Source organism: Salvelinus namaycush, chromosome 14 (genome assembly GCF_016432855.1).
Source record: "Salvelinus namaycush isolate Seneca chromosome 14, SaNama_1.0, whole genome shotgun sequence".
NCBI lineage: Eukaryota > Metazoa > Chordata > Actinopteri > Salmoniformes > Salmonidae > Salvelinus > Salvelinus namaycush.
In genome coordinates this window covers 6,812,387-6,833,993 of record NC_052320.1, presented here as the reverse complement: position 1 = coordinate 6,833,993, position 21,607 = coordinate 6,812,387, and the positions used below count along the sequence as shown (strand labels likewise).

General features: G+C 42.1%; 1 protein-coding gene across 2 annotated transcripts; it reads left to right on the top strand.

Annotated features, from left to right (window-relative positions):
* The first annotated feature begins 595 nt into the window (after positions 1-595).
* LOC120059075 (tumor necrosis factor receptor superfamily member 14-like) lies at positions 596-9,075 on the top strand. Of its 2 annotated transcripts, XR_005478094.1 has the most exons (7): positions 596-765; positions 3,300-3,389; positions 4,240-4,365; positions 4,615-4,773; positions 4,975-5,059; positions 5,679-6,091; positions 8,142-9,075. XR_005478094.1 is itself a non-coding variant. In XM_039007867.1 (6 exons), exons 1-6 carry the CDS (start codon positions 729-731, stop codon positions 5,809-5,811), a joined length of 630 nt encoding a protein of 209 aa, XP_038863795.1. In that variant the 5' UTR covers positions 596-728; the 3' UTR covers positions 5,812-6,369. The 2 variants fall into 2 exon arrangements, 1 of the variants encoding a protein (XP_038863795.1); XM_039007867.1 differs by lacking the exon at positions 8,142-9,075 and having other exon boundaries at positions 5,679-6,369.
* Positions 9,076-21,607: the final 12,532 nt, after the last annotated feature.

Sequence of the window (21,607 nt, the reverse complement as noted above, 5' to 3'; positions counted from 1 at the left end):
TGGATAGCTGTGAACAAACACTTTGAACAGATTACTCTTATTGTATGTAATCCCAATCAATACTGCATTTGTACTCTGCAGGTACAGTGAGTTCCTTCTGTAGAACTCTGTCCATAAAGGAAGGAGAGCTGATCACTGCTGAAGGCCAGCAGGATGAGTTGAGACAGCAGCTGGAGGACCGGTTTACTCAGCTACAGGCCATGTCCGGGAAGATAGTAAAGGACCGGTTCAAATCTGCCATGTCTAGAAAGGTTTGAACATGCTTTGGAGTGTGCAGATTAGGCTATATGTGAATCAGACCTGGGTCAAATATGTATGTCAAATTATTTTGCTTAACTGGCAGGTAGAGTTTGCACTTTTGGGACAAAGCTCTTAATGATAACAAAATCCATAATTTTGTTATGTAACTTTTGCTCGTGGATGTCTAAGAAAATAGACTAGGGCAAGTACATTGATTATGTCAAACAATGCTTCAATGAGAAACCTCAAAGATTGGCAAGTAATGTAAAAGAAAGGTTTAGATAATGTATCTCCAGCAACATAGGGCTACATCCGGTCACGGGAGAGGTTGTACTGCCCTCTAGTGTCAGTAGTATTTAGACATTTTTTATTTTATGTGTTTAAAAGCGTATGTTGTATAACAGTATTTAAACACGTATTTGTTTATCTGTAACGTTTAATCTATCGTCAACGTAGAGAGCGTAGACATTTTTCTTCAGCAAGTGAAAATGGTATGCCTTCCGTCTGAACAGTATTTCCTCCTTGGTAAGTTAACGAACTGTATCTATCTAGCTAGTTATCTCAGCTACTGTCCTAATGAAAATCAAATAACGTTAGTCCAGCTATCAAAATGGTGATTCCAGCTACCCTCGTAAACAGACAACTTTAGCTAGATACTACAGTATTAGCGAAGTCAGCAAGTGCAAATGGTATGCCTTCAATCTGAACAGTATTTCCTCCTTGGTAAATTAGCGAACTGTATCTAGCTAGCCGGCTATTTTAGCTAATGTTACTGTCCTAATGAAAATCAAATAACGTTAGTTCAACTATCAAATTGGTGATTCTAGCTACCCTCGTAAAAAGCAAACTTTAGCTAGATACTACAGTATTAGCGAAATCAACAAGTGCAAATGGTATGCCTTCAATCTGAACAGTATTTCCTCCTTGGTAAATTAGCGAACTGTATCTAGCTAGCCGGCTATTTTAGCTAACGTTACTGTCCTAATGAAAATCAAGTAATGTTAGTCCAACTATCAAATTGGCGATTCTAGCTACCCCCCAAATGGGATCAGCAAGCTACTGTACTACAGTATTAGCTACTAACTTCACAACCACCCCAACCATGTGCATGCATGTTTCCAAATATGTTGAATGCAAAGATTACTACCAAAATCCCCAATGTTGATTATATTAACATTTTAATGACGGCCTTGTATTCAGAGTTTCTTGGAGAGTAGTCGAGCGTACTCGCCTGATGTTGGAGTTGTTATTTCGGACCCGAAATAGATACCAGAGCTTCCTACTACACAAGCAGGGTTGGGTAGGTTACTTTCTGAATGTAATCTGTTAGTTACCTGTCCAAATTTGTAATCAGTAACGTAGCTTTTGGATTACCCAAAACTAACGTAATCAGATGATTCAGTTACTTTTAGATTACTTTCCCCTTAAGAAGCGTTAGAATACAAAAATGTATGTTACCAATTGAACCACATCTATTGCAGGATAAATCAATGTTAAAGTTTTACATAGCTGGCAATATATGGATGTTACATTTTACTTTAAGGGCTGGTTATGTAGGCTTCTTCTAACCGAGTGGTGCAGCGGTCTAAGGCCAGCAGCATACCACCCTGCATACCACTGCTGGCTTGCTTCTGAAGCTAAGCAGGGTTGGTTCTGGTCAGGCCCTGGATGGGAGACCAGATGCTGCTGGAAGTGGTGTTGGAGGGCCAGTAGGAGGCACTCTTTCATCTGGTCTAAACAAAGATCCCAATGCCCCAGGGCAGTGATTGGGGACACTGCTCTGTGTAGGGTGCTGTCTTTCGGATGGGACGTTAAACGGGTGTCCTGACTCTCTGAGGTCATTAAAGATCCCATGGCACTTATCGTAAGAGTAGGGGTGTTAACCCCGGTGTCCTGGCTAAATTCCCAATCTGGCCCTCAACCATCACGGTCACCTAATAATCCCCAGTTTACAATTGGCTCATTCATCCCCCTCCTCTCCCCTGTAACTATTCCCCAGGTCGTTGCTGCAAATGAGAACGTGTTCTCAGTCAACTTACCTGGTAAAATAACGGATAAATAAAAATAAATAAATAAAAAGGCACTGCATCTCAGTGCTAAAGGCATCACTACAGACCCTGGTTCGATTCCAGGCTGTATCACAACCGGCCGTGATTGGGAGTCCCATAGGGCGGCGCAGAATTGGCCCAGCGTTGTCCATGTTAGGGTTTGGCGGGGGTAGGCCGTCATTGTAAATAAGAATTTGTTCTTAACTGCCTTGCCTAGTTTGCCTAGTCGCTTTACACTACATATAATAATACAATTAAATTCTCTTTACATTCAAAACTAAAGTCTATCAGAATTCCAGTCATTCCAATAAATGTTATACCCCTTGATCTTCAAGAATAGCACTTGGAAGTATAGATTAGCCAAGTTGTTTTATCTGAGCATAACCCCAAAACTAAGGATTTATTAACCAGCCATGGACATTTGTGGCCTGCTGGAGGTCATTTTGCAGGGCTCTGGCAGTGCTACTCCTTGCACAAAGGCGGAGGTAGCGGTCCTGCTGCTGGGTTGTTGCCCTCCTACGGCCTCCTCCACGTCTCCTGATGTACTGGCCTGTCTCCTAGTAGCGCCTCCATGCTCTGGACACTACGCTGACAGACACAGCAAACCTTCTTGCCACAGCTCGCATTGATGTGCCATCCTGGATGAGCTGCACTACCTGAGCCACTTGTGTGGGTTGTAGACTCCGTCTCATGCTACCACTAGAGTGAGAGCACCTCCAGCATTCAAAAGTGACCAAAACATCAGCCAGGAAGCATAGGAACTGAGAAGTGGTCTGTGGTCACCACCTGCAGAATCACTCCTTTATTGGGGGTGTCTTGCTAATTGCCTATAATTTCCACCTTTTGTCTATTCCATTTGCACAACAGCATGTGCAATTTATTGTCAATCAGTGTTGCTTCCTAAGTGGACAGTTTGATTTCACAGAAGTGTGATTGACTTGGAGTTACATTGTGTTGTTTAAGTGTTCCCTTTATTTTTTTGAGCAGTGTATATATGCTATGTCATTACAGGTTTTCATTTGGTGCTTGTATTTGGAAAGGATTGTGGTCCAGCAGAATACAAAACTAGTGATGGGCAGTGCTGCCCAATGTGTAATAAAGGTAATGTAAATGAATGCATTCTTTTAAATTAAATTTTTACAATTGCACACAACGGGTAGGAGAAATACATTAACAGTAAACAAGAGGGAGTCACATGTCCACAGGTAGCCTACAATCTCGAAATACAGTATTTCAGTAGGCCTATATACAGTCTCGTGCTGTAAATGAGAGGCATGTTTCATGGGGGGGGGGGGGGGGGGGGGGGGGGAAATAATGTGACATAGGGTGTCGTTTTCTTAGGACCCGTTCTTCCATTTTTTATTTGTTTTGTATTTTCACCCCTTTTTTCTCCACAATTTCGTGGTATCCAATTGGTAGTAGTTACAATCTTGTCTCATCGCTGCAACTCCCATACGGACTCGGGAGAGGCGAAGGTCGAGAGCCATGCGTCCTCCGCAACACAATCCAACCAAGCCGCACTGCTTCTTGACACAATGCCCATCCAACCCGGAAGCCAGCCGCACCAATGTGTCGGAGGAAACACCGTACACCTGGCGACCGTGTCAGCATGCACTGCACCCGGCCCACCACAGGAGTCGCTAGTGCGCGATGAGACAAGGATATCCATGCCGGCCAAACCCTCTCCTAACCCGGACGACGCTGGGCCAATTGTGCGCCGTACCAATGGGTCTCCCGGTCGCGGCCAGCTGCGACAGAGCCTGGACTCGAACCCAGAATCTCTAGTTGCACAGCAGTGCCTTAGACCACTGCGCCACTCGGGAGGCCCCTATCTTTTTCACTACATACTGGTATGGTTGTGGAGATCGTGAATATAATGTTAAAAAGTGGAAAACTGACCTTTTTAAAGAAAATATGTAGCGTTTTAATAAATTGTATTTTCTATGATTAGGCTTGGTGGTCCGCAGAGATTGTACATTGGATTCCAGCACATCTTGCATGCCCTGTATCAGAGGGACCTTCATGAACGAGGCCAATGGTCTAACCAAGTGCTTTCCCTGCAGTCCCTGTGACCCAGGTACATTTACAATTCTTCCAAACCTTCCCATCTTTCCTTTTAGCAGTACACATCATACACTTTTCACTGCTGAGCTGAGTTGTGTGGCACTGGCTTGGTTCTGCATCCACCAACTGGAAAGTACAATGTAAAATAGAAAATATCTGAGCCAGTATCTTACGTTTCAGGTCACCACAATAGTGTGAAAGGGGTATGAGGTGCCTTCTCATAAGTAGTCCTCTGAAATGAATCAACCCTGATATTTTCCAGGACAGGGCCTGTTCACTCAGACAGAGTGCAAACCAACAAGTAACACAGTCTGCGACGTTCTAGATGGATTCTACTGTAGAAGCTACTCATCCAACTCTGAGTGTAGCTTTGCAGTAGAACATACACACTGTTCACCGGGACAGAGTACTAAATCACCTGGTAAGTATGAAGTAGAGGCTAAATATTGTACAGGACATTAGAATTCTGATAACTGAATATAACATGGGCTCTAGATAGATGGTGTTTTTTTCTCTCTGGTTTCTTTTTGAAGTGAAGCCATACCTCAGGTGATTTTGACTTCTCCATCACCTCAATTGTTTACTTTTGAACTTGATAACATTGTTTGTTCTCACTTTATAGGAACAAAGACAACAGATACCATGTGTGAGGAGTGTCAACATGGCTTTTACTCACAACATGGTGTCAACTGCACTGCTTGGACTGGGTAGGTCATTGTTTGTGTACTAGTGTTTCTTGAATTGCTTTAGGTTTCTTTTAAAATAATTGGCACATTGATGATATTATATTTCAGAAAGCAGGATCAATGCTCTGATAGCAATCTATAAATTAAATCAGATTTTTGTTTTCTTGCACCTTATTTGTGTAACAATCTTCAAAATGTTCTTAATTTGATGTTTTGGTGCCTAGGGCAATTCAGAACGCAGATTGAGGACCTTATTACTGATGAATGTCTTGGTTTTTTATGATCATGTTTTTCTTTCTACTTTTTAAATTATATCAAACTCAACCATTTATCTTTTCCAGTGATGAAGCCATGGAGGTCTCATGGTATAGTGGGGTTTTCATAATGGGTCAAATTTGAGCACCGTTTGCTCCTGAATGTATTGTCATTCAGGTCCAAAAAGTAACTTTATAACCACTTCTTCCATAGGCAAATATGTATGGAAAGTCTTGTTTAAATCAAATGGGATGCTGCCAAAAACGGATTGAATTCAATTGATTTACCATTAACCCATATAAAACCTGACATTACAATATGCTGTAGTTGCATAGAAGTATTGATCTGTCTAATTAAATACGTGTGTGTCTCGATTACTCTGCAGTTGTGCAGCAATGGGACGCATGAAGACTGAAGATGGAAATTCTAGACAAGATGTTATTTGTAACAAAGTGCCATCAAGGAGTCATACCACTCTAATAGCTTCAATAATATTGTTATTATTAGGCCTAGAGTAGCTGCACTGTTTTGTTTGCATTTAAAAAATATATATTTTTTATCTAAATCCTAGTCATTTGAAGTTAATAAGTCCTCATACAACATTGTTATGCAAGCAAAAGTCTTTATTGAAAAATAATTTCTAGTGAGTGAAAAATTCTGTTAATTTTATGGCTAAATAATCCAATGTTGTTCTTGTCATTTAGTCAGTTTTAGTTGCTGTAGCGATCCTAACTTTTGTAATACATCATAGGTTCCTGTGCAAGAAACGGGACCTGTACAAGTCACTAGTAACTCCCTGTAGGTCATCCATTTGGATTCAATACTTCAGACTATCATAGTAATAACTGAGTAATGCAGATGACTTTATACTAGGGATTAGAGGTCGACCGATTATGATTTTTCAATGCCGATACAGATTATTGGAGGACCAAAAAAAGCCGATACCGATTAATCGGCCGATTTGTTTAAAACAAATGGTATTATAATTTTTGGGGGTTTTGTATTTATGACAATTACAACAATACTGAATGAACACTTATTTTAACTTAATATAATACATCAATCAAATCAATTTAACCTCAAATAAATAATGAAAGATGTTCAATTTGGTTTAAATAATGCAAAAACAAAGTGTTGGAGAAGAAAGTAAAAGTGCAATATGTGCCATGTAAGAAAGCTAACGTTTAAGTTCCTTGCTCAGAACATGAGAACATATGAAAGCTGGTGGTTCCCTTTAACATGAATCTTCAATATTCCCAGGTAAGAAGCTTTAGGTTGTAGTTATTATAGGAATTATAGGACTATTTCTCTCTAAACCATTTGTATTTCATATACCTTTGACTATTGGATGTTCTTATAGGCACTATAGTATTGCCAGTGTAACAGTATAGCTTCCGTCCCTCTCCTCGCCCCTACCTGGGCTCGAACCAGGAACACATCGAAAACAGCCACCTTCGAAGCATCGTTACCCATCACTCCACAAAAGCTGCGGCCCTTGCAAAGCAAGGGGAACAACCACTCCAAGTCTCAAAATGAGTGACGTTTGAAACGCTATTAGCGCACACCCCGTTAACTAGCTAGCCATTTCACAATGGTTACACCAGCCTAATCTCGGGAGTTGATAGGCTTGAAAGTCATAAACAGAGCTGTGTTTGAAGCATTGCGAAGAGCTGCTGGCAAACGCACGAAAGTGCCGTTTGAATGAATGCTTACGAGCCTGCTGCTGCCTACCACCGCTCAGTCAGACTACTCTATCAAATCATAGACTTAATTATAACATAACACACATAAATACGAGCCTTAGGTCATTAATATGTTCAAATCCGGAAACTATCATTTCGAAAACCAAACGTTTATTCTTTCAGTGAAATACGGAACCGTTCCGTATTTTATCTAACGGGTGGCATCCATAAGTCTAAATATTCCTGTTAAGTTGCACAACCCTTAATGTTATATCATAATTACGTAAAATTCTGGCAAATTAGTTCGCAATGAGCCAGGTGGCCCAAACTGCTGCATATATCCCGACTCTGTTGCACAGAACGCAAGAGAAGTGACACAATTTCCCTAGTTAAAATAAATTCATGTTAGCAGGCAATATTAACTAAATATGCAGGCTTAAAAATAGATACTTATATATTGATTTTAAGAAAGGCGCTTTTTTTGCGAATGCGCTTGTTAAATCACCCATTTGGCGAAGTAGGCTATGATTCAATGATAAATTAACAGGCACCGCATCGATTATATGCAACGCAGGACAAGCTAGATAAACTAGTAATATAATCCATGTGTAGTTAACTAGTGATTATGTTAAGATTGATTGTTTTTATAAGATAAGTTTAATGCTAGCTAGCACCTTACCTCCTTGCTGCACTCGCATAACAGGTAGTCAGCCTGCCACGCAGTCTCCTCGTGGCGTGCAATGTAATCGGCCATGATCGATGTCCAAAAATGCCAATCACCGATTGTTATGAACTTGAAATCGGCCCTAATTAATCGGTCATTCTGATTAATCGGTCGACCTCTACTAGGGATGGGACTATAACAGTATTATGATGCTCGTTAGTATCGTGACAAGGAAACAAAACACGAAGCAGATTTAACTTTGTTAGGAAAACAGCCCTAATGTTGGAAACAAACATCATGTTGTCATGCAGTCACATGTATTTATATTCCAAGCTTTAGCAGACAATATTTTACATAGAGAAGGTTTATAAAAGGACCAAAGAGTTCGGTCTGCTTTGTGTTTTAATTTTGGTCATGGAAAGAATATTTAAATACTGGTATCGTGCCGGCCCTACTTTATACTATTACTAACTAAATGACTTGTTTGCTTCTTGTTTTCCAGAGTGGAAACAGCAGAGAATGTTGCTGGTAATGTTGTAACTGGTGTAAGACTAAACTAGGATGAAATGCCATGAATGCATGCAAGATGCATTTAACTAAACTTTTCTAAATTCACTCTTTGAAACACCCAAACTGTTTTGATGACTGTTTGACTAACAATTAAATTATTGATTCTCATAAATGAATTTACACTGTCAATCCATGAGATGGCGTACAAGTGTAACAGTTACAGCAACGCTCAAGAACTTCTTTGTTCTAGTTCTCAGTCACAGAACCCTGGAGACGAAATAGAATGGGCTAATCAGAACCTAATAGCCCAGTGATCAGAAGAGGTGCAGGTCGGTCTGTGTTTGGTTGTAACATTCTGATTAACGATTACAAACACAAATCTATTTAAAACCCCACATTTTATATTATCTTCAAAAAGAAAAGTTTATTACAAAAAAATGTCACCATGGATTAAATTAGTTAATTTCCTGAATTTGTAGCAGTAATTTCATAAGGCCTATCATGGCACTTAAAATGTAAATGAATGCCATATTTTACTTAGGTAAATGTCCTAAATCAATGGGCATTGGTGTAAAGTACTTAAGTAAAAATACTATCTTACAGAGTAGCTATAACTAACTAGCCAGCTAGCTTTGTAGCCATGGATTGTGCACCTTCCATTGTTTAGCCAAGTAGCTATCTGGTTGATGTTTTCCTTTTGTTAACAGAGCAGATGAAAGCAACATTCACCTCCACAAATGCTGTTTAAATCGATATCCATACTGAATGAAGCAGTTAAGGGACCTTATGAGCATCCTTTACTTTTTCACTTAATTTAAGGGGGAAATTCACCTTAAAATGTTTTGTGCAACTGACTTAAAGTTAAGGAAACTTCAAGGCAAAAGGGGGAAATTAACTTAAGGTGTTTTATGCACCTAGGACATGTACTTCACCATTTATATTTTTGCCAAATTTTACTTCACTACATTCCTAAAGAAAATAATATACTTTTTACTCCATACATTTTCCCTGACACCCAAAAGTACTCACTACATTTTGACCGGAAAATGGTCAATTCCTGCACTTATCAAAAGAACAACCCTGGTCATCCCCACTGCCTCTGATCTGGAGGACTCACTAAACACATAATTTGTAAATTATGTCCGAGTGTTGGAGTGTGCCCCTGGCTATCCGTAAATTATTATAATTGTTTTAATTGTGCCGCCTGGTTTTGATTTAATAAGGAATTTGAAATAAATGTATAAATTTGATACTTAAGTATATTTAAAACGAGATACTTTTAATCGAGTAGTATTTTACTGGGTGAGTTTCACTTTTACTTGAGTCATTTTCTATTAAGGTAATGTTACTTTTACCCAACACTGTCAACAGGTGATTTGGACTGGACCAGACCAGCCAGCCCTGGTGGTGCGGCTTCTCCGCTCTCTACGGTCGGTAACCATAGTGATGAATCCCAAACGTGCCATGGAAATGTGCATCTTCAAGTGAGGCCTGTTGATACAGGTTTGTTTAGTTGTCTGGTAGTTCCCATCCTGGATTACAATGCCTTCTAGATACGGATCCCTGGTGGACCTGGGCTCGGAGTACGTGACAATTAAAGCGCACTACTGCGGGTAGTATTTAACAAATCGGTTATGTCCTTGAGGCGTCACTCAAGGGTTACTTTGTATCAGTTTTTAAACCGGATTGCATTTGCAACATAATGCTCATAACAAATATGCAGGTTGGCGTTCTTCTAGATGAAAAAGTATGAGAATCTGCGTATTGTGTTGATGTATCGACGACTGTAACCCACCTGTGGAATGGTTAGAGTTCAAATTCCCCATTGACAACCGTTTAAGTACTACAGTATGGCCAGCACAACACTCTCTAGTTTAGCCTATACTCGTTTCAAAACCTTTTACAGTGACATAAGTGTCACTGTCAAAGACGTTATAACATTGTGAATTAAATAAATCCAATGTGCGAAATAGTCATAGCCTAGGAAATTAGGTAGTTCAGAGGCAAGGTGAGGATGGGCAAAATTATAACGAACTACAATTTATAAAGGCTGAAGCAAAGGTAGCCAGCAGATCTGACCCTCTTGTTTACAGCTACATTAGGTTAGTGACATTCCTGTGTTGATTAAGACACCATGGAGCCAGTAAGAGATATGGCTCGGAAAACCTACCTCAATCCACGGATGAGAAATTAGTTGTACTCGGAATTGTACCATTACCCCAACTGATACACCGAGAAGATTGAACGACTACAGTAATTGTCATATTAGAGTGATCCTCGCTATATGAGCAACATTACAATTCCCACCAAGTGGCTTAACCCTATTGGCGCGATGCGTAGAGTGTTTGCCTTTAACGCCAGCGACCTGGGTTCGGAACGTGTGCGAGGACTGAGTAGTCAAAGCACGGGGACGTGCAGGCCCGGCAGCAGGATTAACTCGGCAAGGGAGCATCAGAAATGACTATGGGGGCACAACTATTTTCGCTTGCTGATAACAGGATGGATAATAATCGATAGTACACAATGTATTTGCACCCAGGCAGGCCGTCTTGTCGCAAGAATACAGGCTACTGCACCGTTTTACAAACGTGGACAATTCATAACCGTCTCGAAAAAATGCAAATTATGACAACGCTACACAGCTACATGCACAATACCCATCAATGCAATGCAAGACAGTTGCTATTACCGTAATAACACTTCCCATGCCAACACAATGCATTTCCAATCGCAGAAAGCAAACAATGTACAATGCACTCACTACCACGAGTTCTGTAAAACGCAGCTTGGACACAGCTACCAAGCTGGCTTCTGTCGTGGAAATATTTGGACAATCATATATCACAAATACCGGAGCATTCGAGTTCAAATATACTTTTTATTACTTCATAATAATAGCCGAGCTGGAATCATGAAAACTTCTTTCCAGCCTTGGGGCACATGTTTTATACATTTGTCCTCCTTACGTCACTCATAGTAACTCCTTAAATGGCTCATCACCTCTGGCATTAAGCCACCATTATCATATTGCCTTCATATTAGGACATTTGACCTGTAGAGTCACAGAAATAGTTTACTGCATGTGGACCATAGCAACAGACCGTGGCACCCTACAGGATTAACCAATACATGACATCCTGCTGACTCCACTGAAAGGGGAACCAACCACCCCCTGTTCTGAAAACCCCCCAAAAGGTGTAACCGTAGTTGGCCATAACAGTTACAAGAATAACCACGTGCATGTCTAATGGTGTCCAATGACCTAGAGCAGAGTACACTAGTTTTGCTGGCTCCTTCTGAAATAAATAATGCCACATATGTACTGAAAAATTCACAAGAGTGCCGTACTATGCTGCGCATGATAGATACATTAGTATTGCATAGCAACGTGTTGTTTATGTCAACCCTATAGTTACATCGTTACTCAACCATTGGTCAAGGTCTGCCCACCCTCAATGTAATGCAAAGCACCTCTACCATATAAAACCAACATTAAAAACAATCCGATTATATTATAAACCAAACATTTCCAATCCAAAATCACATCACAGAAATCAAGCAGTAGATTTGGCAGCAACGCCAATAAAAATCACGTCTACGTCTATTTCTGACATTTGCCACGCATTTCCAAAAGCAGGTAAATAAAATAATACAAGCTCAGCCAGGCTGCCTGTTCTTACCCAGATTCAGAAGAGTTGCAGCCGCCTTGCTGTGTTGAACCTCCTCAGCAGTCTCGTTCCACTCCCCGCGGAATTTGCTTGTAAAATCTCTCTCAAATACTAGTTGAACCAGCTGCGATTTCCTCATGTGCAACATGCTCCGTCTGTGCTAACTGAAAATGTTTTTCAATGTTGAAAAAAAAAGAAGAGTTATCGCAGATATCGCTGGACGCTCCAAGTGTTAATCCCCGTTGCAATGCCATCACAGTCAGCATTGCTGTGAGGCCCGGAGAGTCTAGCCAAAATGATCTGCGTAGTCCATTTCTCTTCACCGGATCCGGCAATTTCAGTCTGTAGAAACTGGCGCGCGACATTCGTGGTTTCACTTGTTCCACATCCATAAAGGTTTAATTCTCTGGGTGCAAGGCACACAGCCAATTTGTTGACGCCCTGTTTCGTTCGTTAAATCTTCCTGACATTTCTCCCAGTACAGAATCCAGACTGGTAAAAAAAATATTTGTATTTTGCACTCCCTCTCATTAACCTCTTATTACTGGCCCATTGTTGTTTCGACCACATATTCTTTCAGATTTCTACTCACTACTCGTTGCCGTTTGCTTTGGATTTGGGTTTCCATGTGCTTGTATTTCCCATAACTCATCAAGCTGCAGGAATACTCCAGCCACGCTCTGCCTTTAAACCACGCGCTACAAAATGCCAGTTTCCTTCCACAGTACTACAGGCGGGTTGGGTATTCCCCAGACAAACCTGTGCTGGCTTCTCATCACCGAGGTCGTCAGGCACTAACTGGGGCGTCGGTGCTTGTAATATCCTGGTGGTGCTGCTGATAGGTTCCGTCTTGGCGGCTGCAGGTCCCTCCTCGGGTTGGTTACCGCTGTCACCAGGCTGCAAGACGGATGCGCAGGTGCTTATTTGCTGCGCGTCCTTGGCCTCCGTGATTAGCGTCGGCTCAGCGGCCTTGGCCTCTGTGGCAGGCTTTTCTCCCCTGCGCTCCGCTCCGCTTTGGTCCGACGCTGCCGTTGTGCCCTGGCGAAGCCACTTTCTAATGTCCATCATGCTATCAGCTACCTACCTAACTGTTAACATGAGCTACATTCCATCCAGCTGAGCGGTGAAACTTTTTTTCTCGTAGTAAGTCACTTTGAATGTAAACCTGAAGTGTCAAATTGACTCCACCCTTAACAGTTTCTTTCAACTGGTAAAATGTCTAAAAATAGCCTACATCTGGTGAGATTATTTTGGGGAATTCTGCAGTTTCATTTACGATTTTAATTGGCTATATGAACAAGTGAGAAACATCCAGCACTAAACTAAATATAATTGTATTTGCTTACGAGCCCTTCCCAACAATGCAGAGTTGAAAAATAATAAAAAGTGAAAAGATTAATAAAATACAAGAATGGAGCTATATACAGGGAGTACAGTACCAGATCAAACAAGAGGAAGAAAATACAAGAACTGTCATAGAGATCCCCACCTGTCATAGTGTATGTTATCGAGTTCTAAATTAGTTTTCGTCTCAATGTTCATTCTTGTACTTTTCCAGAGACATGCCTCTTTAGGGCTTTGTGTCAATGAATGACCCCACCAGCCTCCACTTTATCCAGTATTTTCTATCATAGTCAATTTTTATTTTTTTATTTCACCTTTATTTAACCAGGTAGGCTAGTTGAGAACAAGTTCTCATTTGCAACTGCGACCTGGCCAAGATAAAGCATAGCAGTGTGAACAGACAACACAGAGTTACACATGGAGTAAACAATAAACAAGTCAATAACATGGTAGAAAAAAAGAGAATCTATATACAATGTGTGCAAAAGGCATGAGGTAGGCAATAAATCGAATAATTACAATTTAGCAGATTAACACTGGAGTGATAAATCATCAGATGATCATGTGCAAGAAGAGATATTGGTACTGGTGTGCAAAAGAGCAGAAAAGTAAATAAATAAAAGCAGTATGGGGGGTGAGGTAGGTAAATTGGGTGGGTAGTTTACAGATGGACTATGTACAGCTGCAGCGATCGGTTAGCTGCTCGGATAGCAGATTTTTAAAGTTGTTGAGGGAGATAAAAGTCTCCAACTTCAGAGATTTTTGCAATTCGTTCCAGTCGCAGGCAGCAGAGAACTGGAAGGAAAGGCGTCCAAATGAGGTTTTAGCTTTAGGGATGATCAGTGAGATACACCTGCTGGAGCGCGTGCTGCGGGTGGGTGTAGCCATCGTGACCAGTGAACTGAGATAAGGCGGCACTTTACCTAGCATAGCCTTGTAGATGACCTGGAGCCAGTGGGTCTGACGACGAACATGTAGCGAGGGCCAGCCGACTAGGGCATACAGGTCGCAGTGGTGGGTCGTATAAGGTGCTTTAGTAACAAAACGAATGGCACTGTGATAAACTGCATCCAGTTTGCTGAGTAGAGTGTTGGAAGCTATTTTGTAGATGACATCGCCGAAGTCGAGGATCGGCAGGATAGTCAGTTTTACTAGGGTAAGTTTGGCGGCGTGAGTGACGGAGCCATGGGAGCAGCAGGCGAGTCACCATGTAGGCCAAACACAGCCATGGGAGCAGCAGGCGAGTCACCATGTAGGCCAAACACAGCCATGGGAGCAGCAGGCGAGTCACCAGGTAGGCCAAACACAGCCATGAGAGCAGCAGTCGAGTCACCAGGTAGGCCAAACACAGCCATGGGAGCAGCAGGCGAGTCACCAGGTAGGCCAAACACAGCCATGAGAGCAGCAGGCGAGTCACCAGGTAGGCCAAACACAGCCATGAGAGCAGCAGGCGAGTCACCATGTAGGCCAAACACAGCCATGGGAGCAGCAGGCGAGTCACCAGGTAGGCCAAACACAGCCATGAGAGCAGCAGGCGAGTCACCAGGTAGGCCAAACACAGCCATGGGAGCAGCAGGCGAGTCACCAGGTAGGCCAAACACAGCCATGAGAGCAGGAGGCGAGTCACCAGGTAGGCCAAACACAGCCATGGGAGCAGCAGGCGAGTCACCAGGTAGGCCAAACACAGCCATGGGAGCAGCAGGCGAGTCACCAGGTAGGCCAAACACAGCCATGGGAGCAGCAGGCGAGTCACCAGGTAGGCCAAACACAGCCATGGGAGCAGCCAAGACCCAACATTCAGATTCAGATCAACTTTATTTTCCCACTAGGGGGAAATTAATTTGGTCATGTGCTTAAAAAGACGGTACAAACAAACATGAAAACACAGAAACGACACAATATAATTAATTATAGCTACAGATTTACAGGGAAAGAGCAATATGCTGTATACTCAATGAACCAACAGACTCTCTACTATACATCTGCTCCTGAAAAGGACTTGTGGACCTCTCCATTCTCCCAGGAAAACCAGGTACCCAGACTTACCAGACATCTTCTATAATGTTGTAACGGGCTGTAGCAGCATCTGACTGTCAAACTCAACCTTTCTGGTCCGGTGGGAACCCCACTTTGAATCCAGTTCAGAAACGGTGATTTACATTTTTCATTTCACAGTTAATCACACTTAGGAATCCAGATAAAGGAATCCACTTAGGAATCCAAATAAACATTTGTTTAGTGTTGGATAGGTAAAACAAACAGCTTGTGTAAAAATAAAACTATACTTTTAATGAATAAAGTGAAAGTTATTGAATGTTTCTTGCATGTAACTGAAGCCTGCAGGTGAACGGCTCCACAAAAGGAAATGTTAGGTTTAGCCTGCTTGGACCCATGAGCAGCTAGAGAGGGACATCAGAACAAGTCTAACTTCACCAGTACCACCATGGCTGAGGACACAGGGGGGAAGGTACCATGGAACATGACCCTACTGCGTGAGAAGGTACATCATGTTATACAGATTGGTGTGGCCCAGTCTGAATACCTCCCTGTAGACCAGGGGTGTCAAACATACGGCCCGCGGGCCGGAACCGGCCCCCAAGGAGGTTCGATCAGGCCCGCAGGATAATTTGAAAGTGGAAAAAATGCATAAAAGACATGGAATTAATATTTTTAATTCGCTGCAATTCATGGATTATCCGCTAAGGGGCGCACTCTTTCCATCAGAGTAGAAGACAAGCTGCATCACTGAGACAGACTGAAAACAGCAGACGGTATCAATGCGCCATCTGCTGCTTGTTACGACGTTGTTAATACCTTGGTCTCTACCTCTCCGCTACACCCTCATTAGCCAAAATGTCGTTATCCAAACGGAGAAAAGTAGATAAGGAGTGTAGAATTTTCAAAGAAAAATGGACCACGTCCTATTTATTTACAGAGATGCACGGAAAACCTTCGTGCTTGGTGTGTTTGCAACAAGTTTCGGTATTGAAGGAATATAATATTCGACGCCACTACGAGACTCATCACAGCGAAAAATATGACGGCTTGCAAGGACAACTGAGAAGAGATAAGATTAACGAATTGCTGGCGGGTCTGAGGAAACAGCAGTCAACTTTCATCCAGAGCCGAGAAGTCAGTGAAGCAGCGGTAAAAGCCAGCTACCTAATTGCTAGCGAAATAGCATTAGCATCGAAGCCGTATTCCGACGGTGACTTTGTTAAACGATGCATGATGAAGGCGGCTGAACTTGTATGTCCCGAGAAGCGACAAGCTTTATTGCACATAAAAAAGTAAATTGCACATTTGTCTAAGGAAATATGAGGTGTTTCATGAAATGTTTTGTAAAAGGATAGTTCATTAAATTTCAATATTTTCCTAATGTTCTTGTGCTTCTTTACACCAAAACAAAGGAAAGACATGATATTTTGGTTATTTATAGCAGAGTATGGTATAATTTTAATGGTCCGGCCCACTTGACATCTCCCTAGGCCGTATGTGGCCCACGATGCGAAATGAGTTTGACACCCCTGCTGTAGACACTGATTACCACAGCAGTGCTCTAACTTTAACAGTGTCATCTGTCCCTCTATCCCTGACACTAACTACAGAATAAAAGTTGTATAACCACAGTATAAATACAGTATATATTTTGGGCTCCCGAGTTGCGCAGTGGTCTAAGGCACTGCATGTCAGTGCTAGAGGCGTCATTACAGACCCTGGTTTGATTCCAGGCTGTACCACAACCGGCTGTGATTGGGAGTGCCATAGGGCGGCGCACAATTGGCCCAGCGTCGTCCGGGTTTGGGTTTGGCCGGGGTAGGCCGTCATTGTAAACAAGAATTTGTTCTTAACTGACTTGCCTAGTTAAATAAATTAAAAATCAAATAAATAAAAGTGCTATAACTTCAACAGTGTCATCTATCCCTCTATCCCTGATCCTAACGACAGTATAAAAGTGATCTAACTATAACAGTGTCATCTATCCCTCTATCCCTGACACTAACTACAGTACAGTTCAAACTAAAACCAGAACCAACAGAGATCTAGAATTAGACTGTTCAAACTAAAACTGATACCAGAACCAACAGAGATCTAGAATTAGACTGTTCAAACTAAAACTGATACCAAAACCAACAGAGATCTAGAATTAGACTGTTCAAACTAAAACTGATACCAGAACCAACAGAGATCTAGAATTAGACTGTTCAAACTAAAACTGATACCAGAACCAACAGAGATCTAGAATTAGACTGTTCAAACTAAAACGAATACCAGAACCAACAGAGCACAACACACATCTAGAATTAAACTGTAAAACTAAAATGAAACATAAATTAAATCCAAAATTGTACTAACTTTGGTCATCTCACATACGTTTCTGTTTGTTTCTTTGTTTTGAAGGCCTTGAATGATATACTCATGCAATTCTCTTTCACTCAGTCTAAAATGGATTGAAAGATAGCCTGCTGTAAAATGTACACTAAAACTGGCATGAATTAAATTCAAATTAAATAAGAAAGAACAAATTAACAAAACTAGACAAATTGAGGTGAACAAAATTATTTCTATATACAATTAACATTCTTCTCCTCCTCTCCTCCTTTTTGAAAAGTTGTCTGGAAGAGGACGAATGATAGAAGACATGACGAAAAACTTCTCCCTGTGTTTCACCCTGTGTTTCTTTGTATTGAAGGTTGAGTTGATAGTAAGTCTGTCAGAGAAGGTCAGGAATCAGAGGGAGGTGGAGAAGGAGGTGCAGGAGAAGAGCCAGCAGATAGCCAGGATAGAAGAGAAGCTCCACAGGCTGAGAGAGGCCAGCCATTGGTGGGGTCCTGAACGAGGAGAGTTTATAGCCCTGCTGGAAAAAGAAGCAACTCATTCTGAGACAGAGCAGCAAACCATACAGCATGAGGTTAACCCTTAGTTAACATGGTCTGAGTTAGGAATTAATAATTTGTATATAAAGGCTGCATGAAATGTTATAGTCTGGTATAAGACATAAAACTGATTGTGCATCAAATCAAATCAATTTTATTTATAAAGCCCTTCTTACATCAGCTGATATCTCAAAGTACTGTACAGAAACCCAGCCTAAAACCCCAAACAGCAAGCAATGCAGGTGTAGAAGCATTGTGGCTAGGAAAAACTCCCTAGAAAGGCCAAAACCTAGGAAGAAACCTAGAGAGGAACCAGGCTGAGGGGTGGCCAGTCCTCTTCTGGCTGTGCCGGGTGGAGATTATAACAGAACATGGCCAAGATTTTCAAATGTTCATAGATGACCAGCAGGATCAAATAATAATAAACTGGAGCAGCAGCACGGCCAGGTGGACTGGGGACAGCAAGGTCATCAGACCAGGTAGTCCTGAGGCATGGTCCTAGGGCTCAGGTACTCCGAGAAAGAGAGAGAGAATTAGAGAGAGCATACTTAAATTCACACAGGACACCGGATAAGACAGGAGAAATAGTCCAGATATAACAGACTGACCAGAGCCCCCGATACATAAACTACTGCAGCATAGATACTAGAGGCTGAGACAGGAGGGGTCAGGAGACACTGTGCCCCCATCCGACGATACCCCCGGACAGGGCCAAACAGGCAGGATATAACCCCACCCACTTTGCCAAAGCACAGCCCTCACACCACTAGAGGGATATCTACAACCACCAACCTACCATCCTGAGACAAGGCAGAGTATAGCCAACAAAGATCTCCGCCACGGCACAACCCAAGGGGGAGGCGCCAACCCAGACAGGAAGATCACGTCAGTGACTCAACCCACTCAAGTGACGCACCCCTCCTTGAGACGGCACGGAAGAGCACCAGTAAGCCAGTGACTCAGCCCCTGTAATAGGGTTAGAGGCAGAGAATCCCAGTGGAGAGAGGGGAACAGGCTAGGCAGAGACAGCAAGGGCGGTTCGTTTGCTCCAGTGCCTTTCCGTTCACGTGCATGGGGGCCTTGTCTGTGTCTTGGAACATGGAACCATCACAGCTCTTCAGAGATAGAGAATGCTGTGGACAGTGAGGAGGAAGACAACAGAGTATCACTTACTGAACAGATGAGAGAAGTGGAGAGAACCAATGAACAACTGATGCAGGAGATAGAGGTGGCCAGGAAGAATCATGTGATCTCTTCTGGTGTGTTTGAACTTTGCACGTACACTACCGTTCAAAAGTTTGGGGTCACTTAGAAATGTTGTTGTTTTTGAAAGAAAAGCACATATTTTTTTGTCCATTTAAAATAACATAAAATTGATCGGCAATACAGTGTAGACATTGTTAATGACTTGTGAGGCGTCTGTTTCTCAAACTAGACACTAATGTACTTGTCCTCTTGCTCAGTTGTGCACCGGGGCCTCCCACTCCTCTTTCTATTCTGGTTAGAGCCACTTTGCGCTGTTCTGTGAAGGGAGTAGTACACAGCGTTGTACGAGATCTTCAGTTTCTTGGCAATTTCTCGCATGGAATAGTCATAATTTCTCAGAACAAGAATAGACTGACGAGTTACAGAAGAAAGTTCTTTGTTTCTGGCCATTTTGAGCCTGTAATCAAATCTATAAAGGCTGATGCTTCAGATACTCAACTAGTCTAAAGAAGGCCAGTTTTATTGTTACTTTAATCAGCACAACAGTTTTCAGCTGTGCTAACATAATTGCAAAAGGGTTTTCTAATGATCAATTAGCATTTTTAAAATGATAAACTTGGATTAGCTAACACAACGTGCCATTGGAACAAAGGAGTGATGGTTGCTGATAATGGGCCTCTTTCAAAAACAAGGACATTTATAAGTGACCCCAAACTTTTGAACGGTAGTGTATATAAACATGTACTGTATCAAATAGCCTTAATTTAATCTGTGGGTGGATGAGCGCTCAATCCCAAATTGATCCCTAGTCATTAACCCTTACCCTTATTTACTCTGAGAACTGAAAGGTTTGGATAGGTGTGAACAAACCTGTGAACTACAGCTGACACTTATAATATCCTAATCAATACTGTATTTGCATTTATTAAACATAGGTTTAGAACCCCCCTGTCCCTTATGTACTTGCAGAGATCTGAAAGGTTTGGATAGGTAGATAGATATTATCCCTATCAATACTGTATTTATACTCCAAAGGTACAGTGAGTTCCTTGTGTAGAACTCGGTCCATAAAGGAAGGAGAGCTGATTGGACCAGCTACAGGTCATGTCCAGGAAGGTAGTGAAGGACAGGATGGTCCAGCTACAGGCCATATCCAGGAAGGTAATGAAGGACAGGTTGGTCCAGCTACAGGTCTTGTCCAGGAAGGTAGTGAAGGACAGGATGGTCCAGCTACAGGCCATATCCAGGAAGGTAGTGAAGGACAGGTTGGTCCAGCTACAGGCCATGTCCAGGAAGGTAGTGAAGCACCGGATGGTCCAGCTACAGGCCATGTCCAGGAAGGTAATGAAGGACAGGGTGGTCCAGCTACAGGTCTTGTCCAGGAAGGTAGTGAAGAACAGGTTGGTCCAGCTACAGGCCATGTCCAGGAAGGTAATGAAGGACAGGTTGGTCCAGCTACAGGTCATGTCCAGGAAGGTAGTGAAGAACAGGTTGGTCCAGCTACAGGCCATGTCCAGGAAGGTAGTGAAGAACAGGATGGTCCAGCTACAAGCCATGTCCAGGAAGGTAGTGAAGAACAGTTTGGTCCAGCTACAAGCCATGTCCAGGAAGGTATGAACATGCTTTGAGTGGGTAGATTTGCATATTAGGCTACGTGTGGCACTATGGGTTCCACACAAGCTAAATCAAGGACACCTCAAGTATTTAATGTGGCTTCTCTATGACCTACCTTTACTTTCAGTTCACCTGTTTTTGTGATGGGAAAACCAATGAGGAACTCATGGTGATGCTGGAGGAGAAGAATGACACCCTGAGGCAGGTTGGGACACACCTTTCCTGTTACTTCATCAGATAACTTTGTTTATACACTACACTTCCTCTTAAAGAGACAAAGTTAGAAATCCTGGCTCACGGTTAGGAAACCTAAATACTTGTGTGTCTGTGTAATGTACACTAGAATAGAATACAGCATATCTACTGTGTGTGGTTGGAAACATGTTGTGTTTGTGACTGTTACAATAAGACAAAGCTGAAAGTGAAAGTTAAAGTGAAACTTGAAAAAACACAGAAGTGTTCCAACCCCTGCCTCTCCAGTCTGAAACATGGTTATACCTCTTTCTGCTTGAGTCAGGTTTTTTATGGTTCTAAGAGAGAAGCCTTGCAAAACACTTAATGACACCAAAATACATTATAGTGTGATGTAACTTTTGCTCATGGATGTCTAAGAAAATAGACTAGGGCAAGTACATTGATTATGTCAAGGAATGCTTCAATGAGAAACCTCAAAGACTGGCAAGTACTGTAAAAGAATGGTGTAGATCACAGGAGGTTAGTGGCACCTTAATTGGGGAGGATGGGTTCAT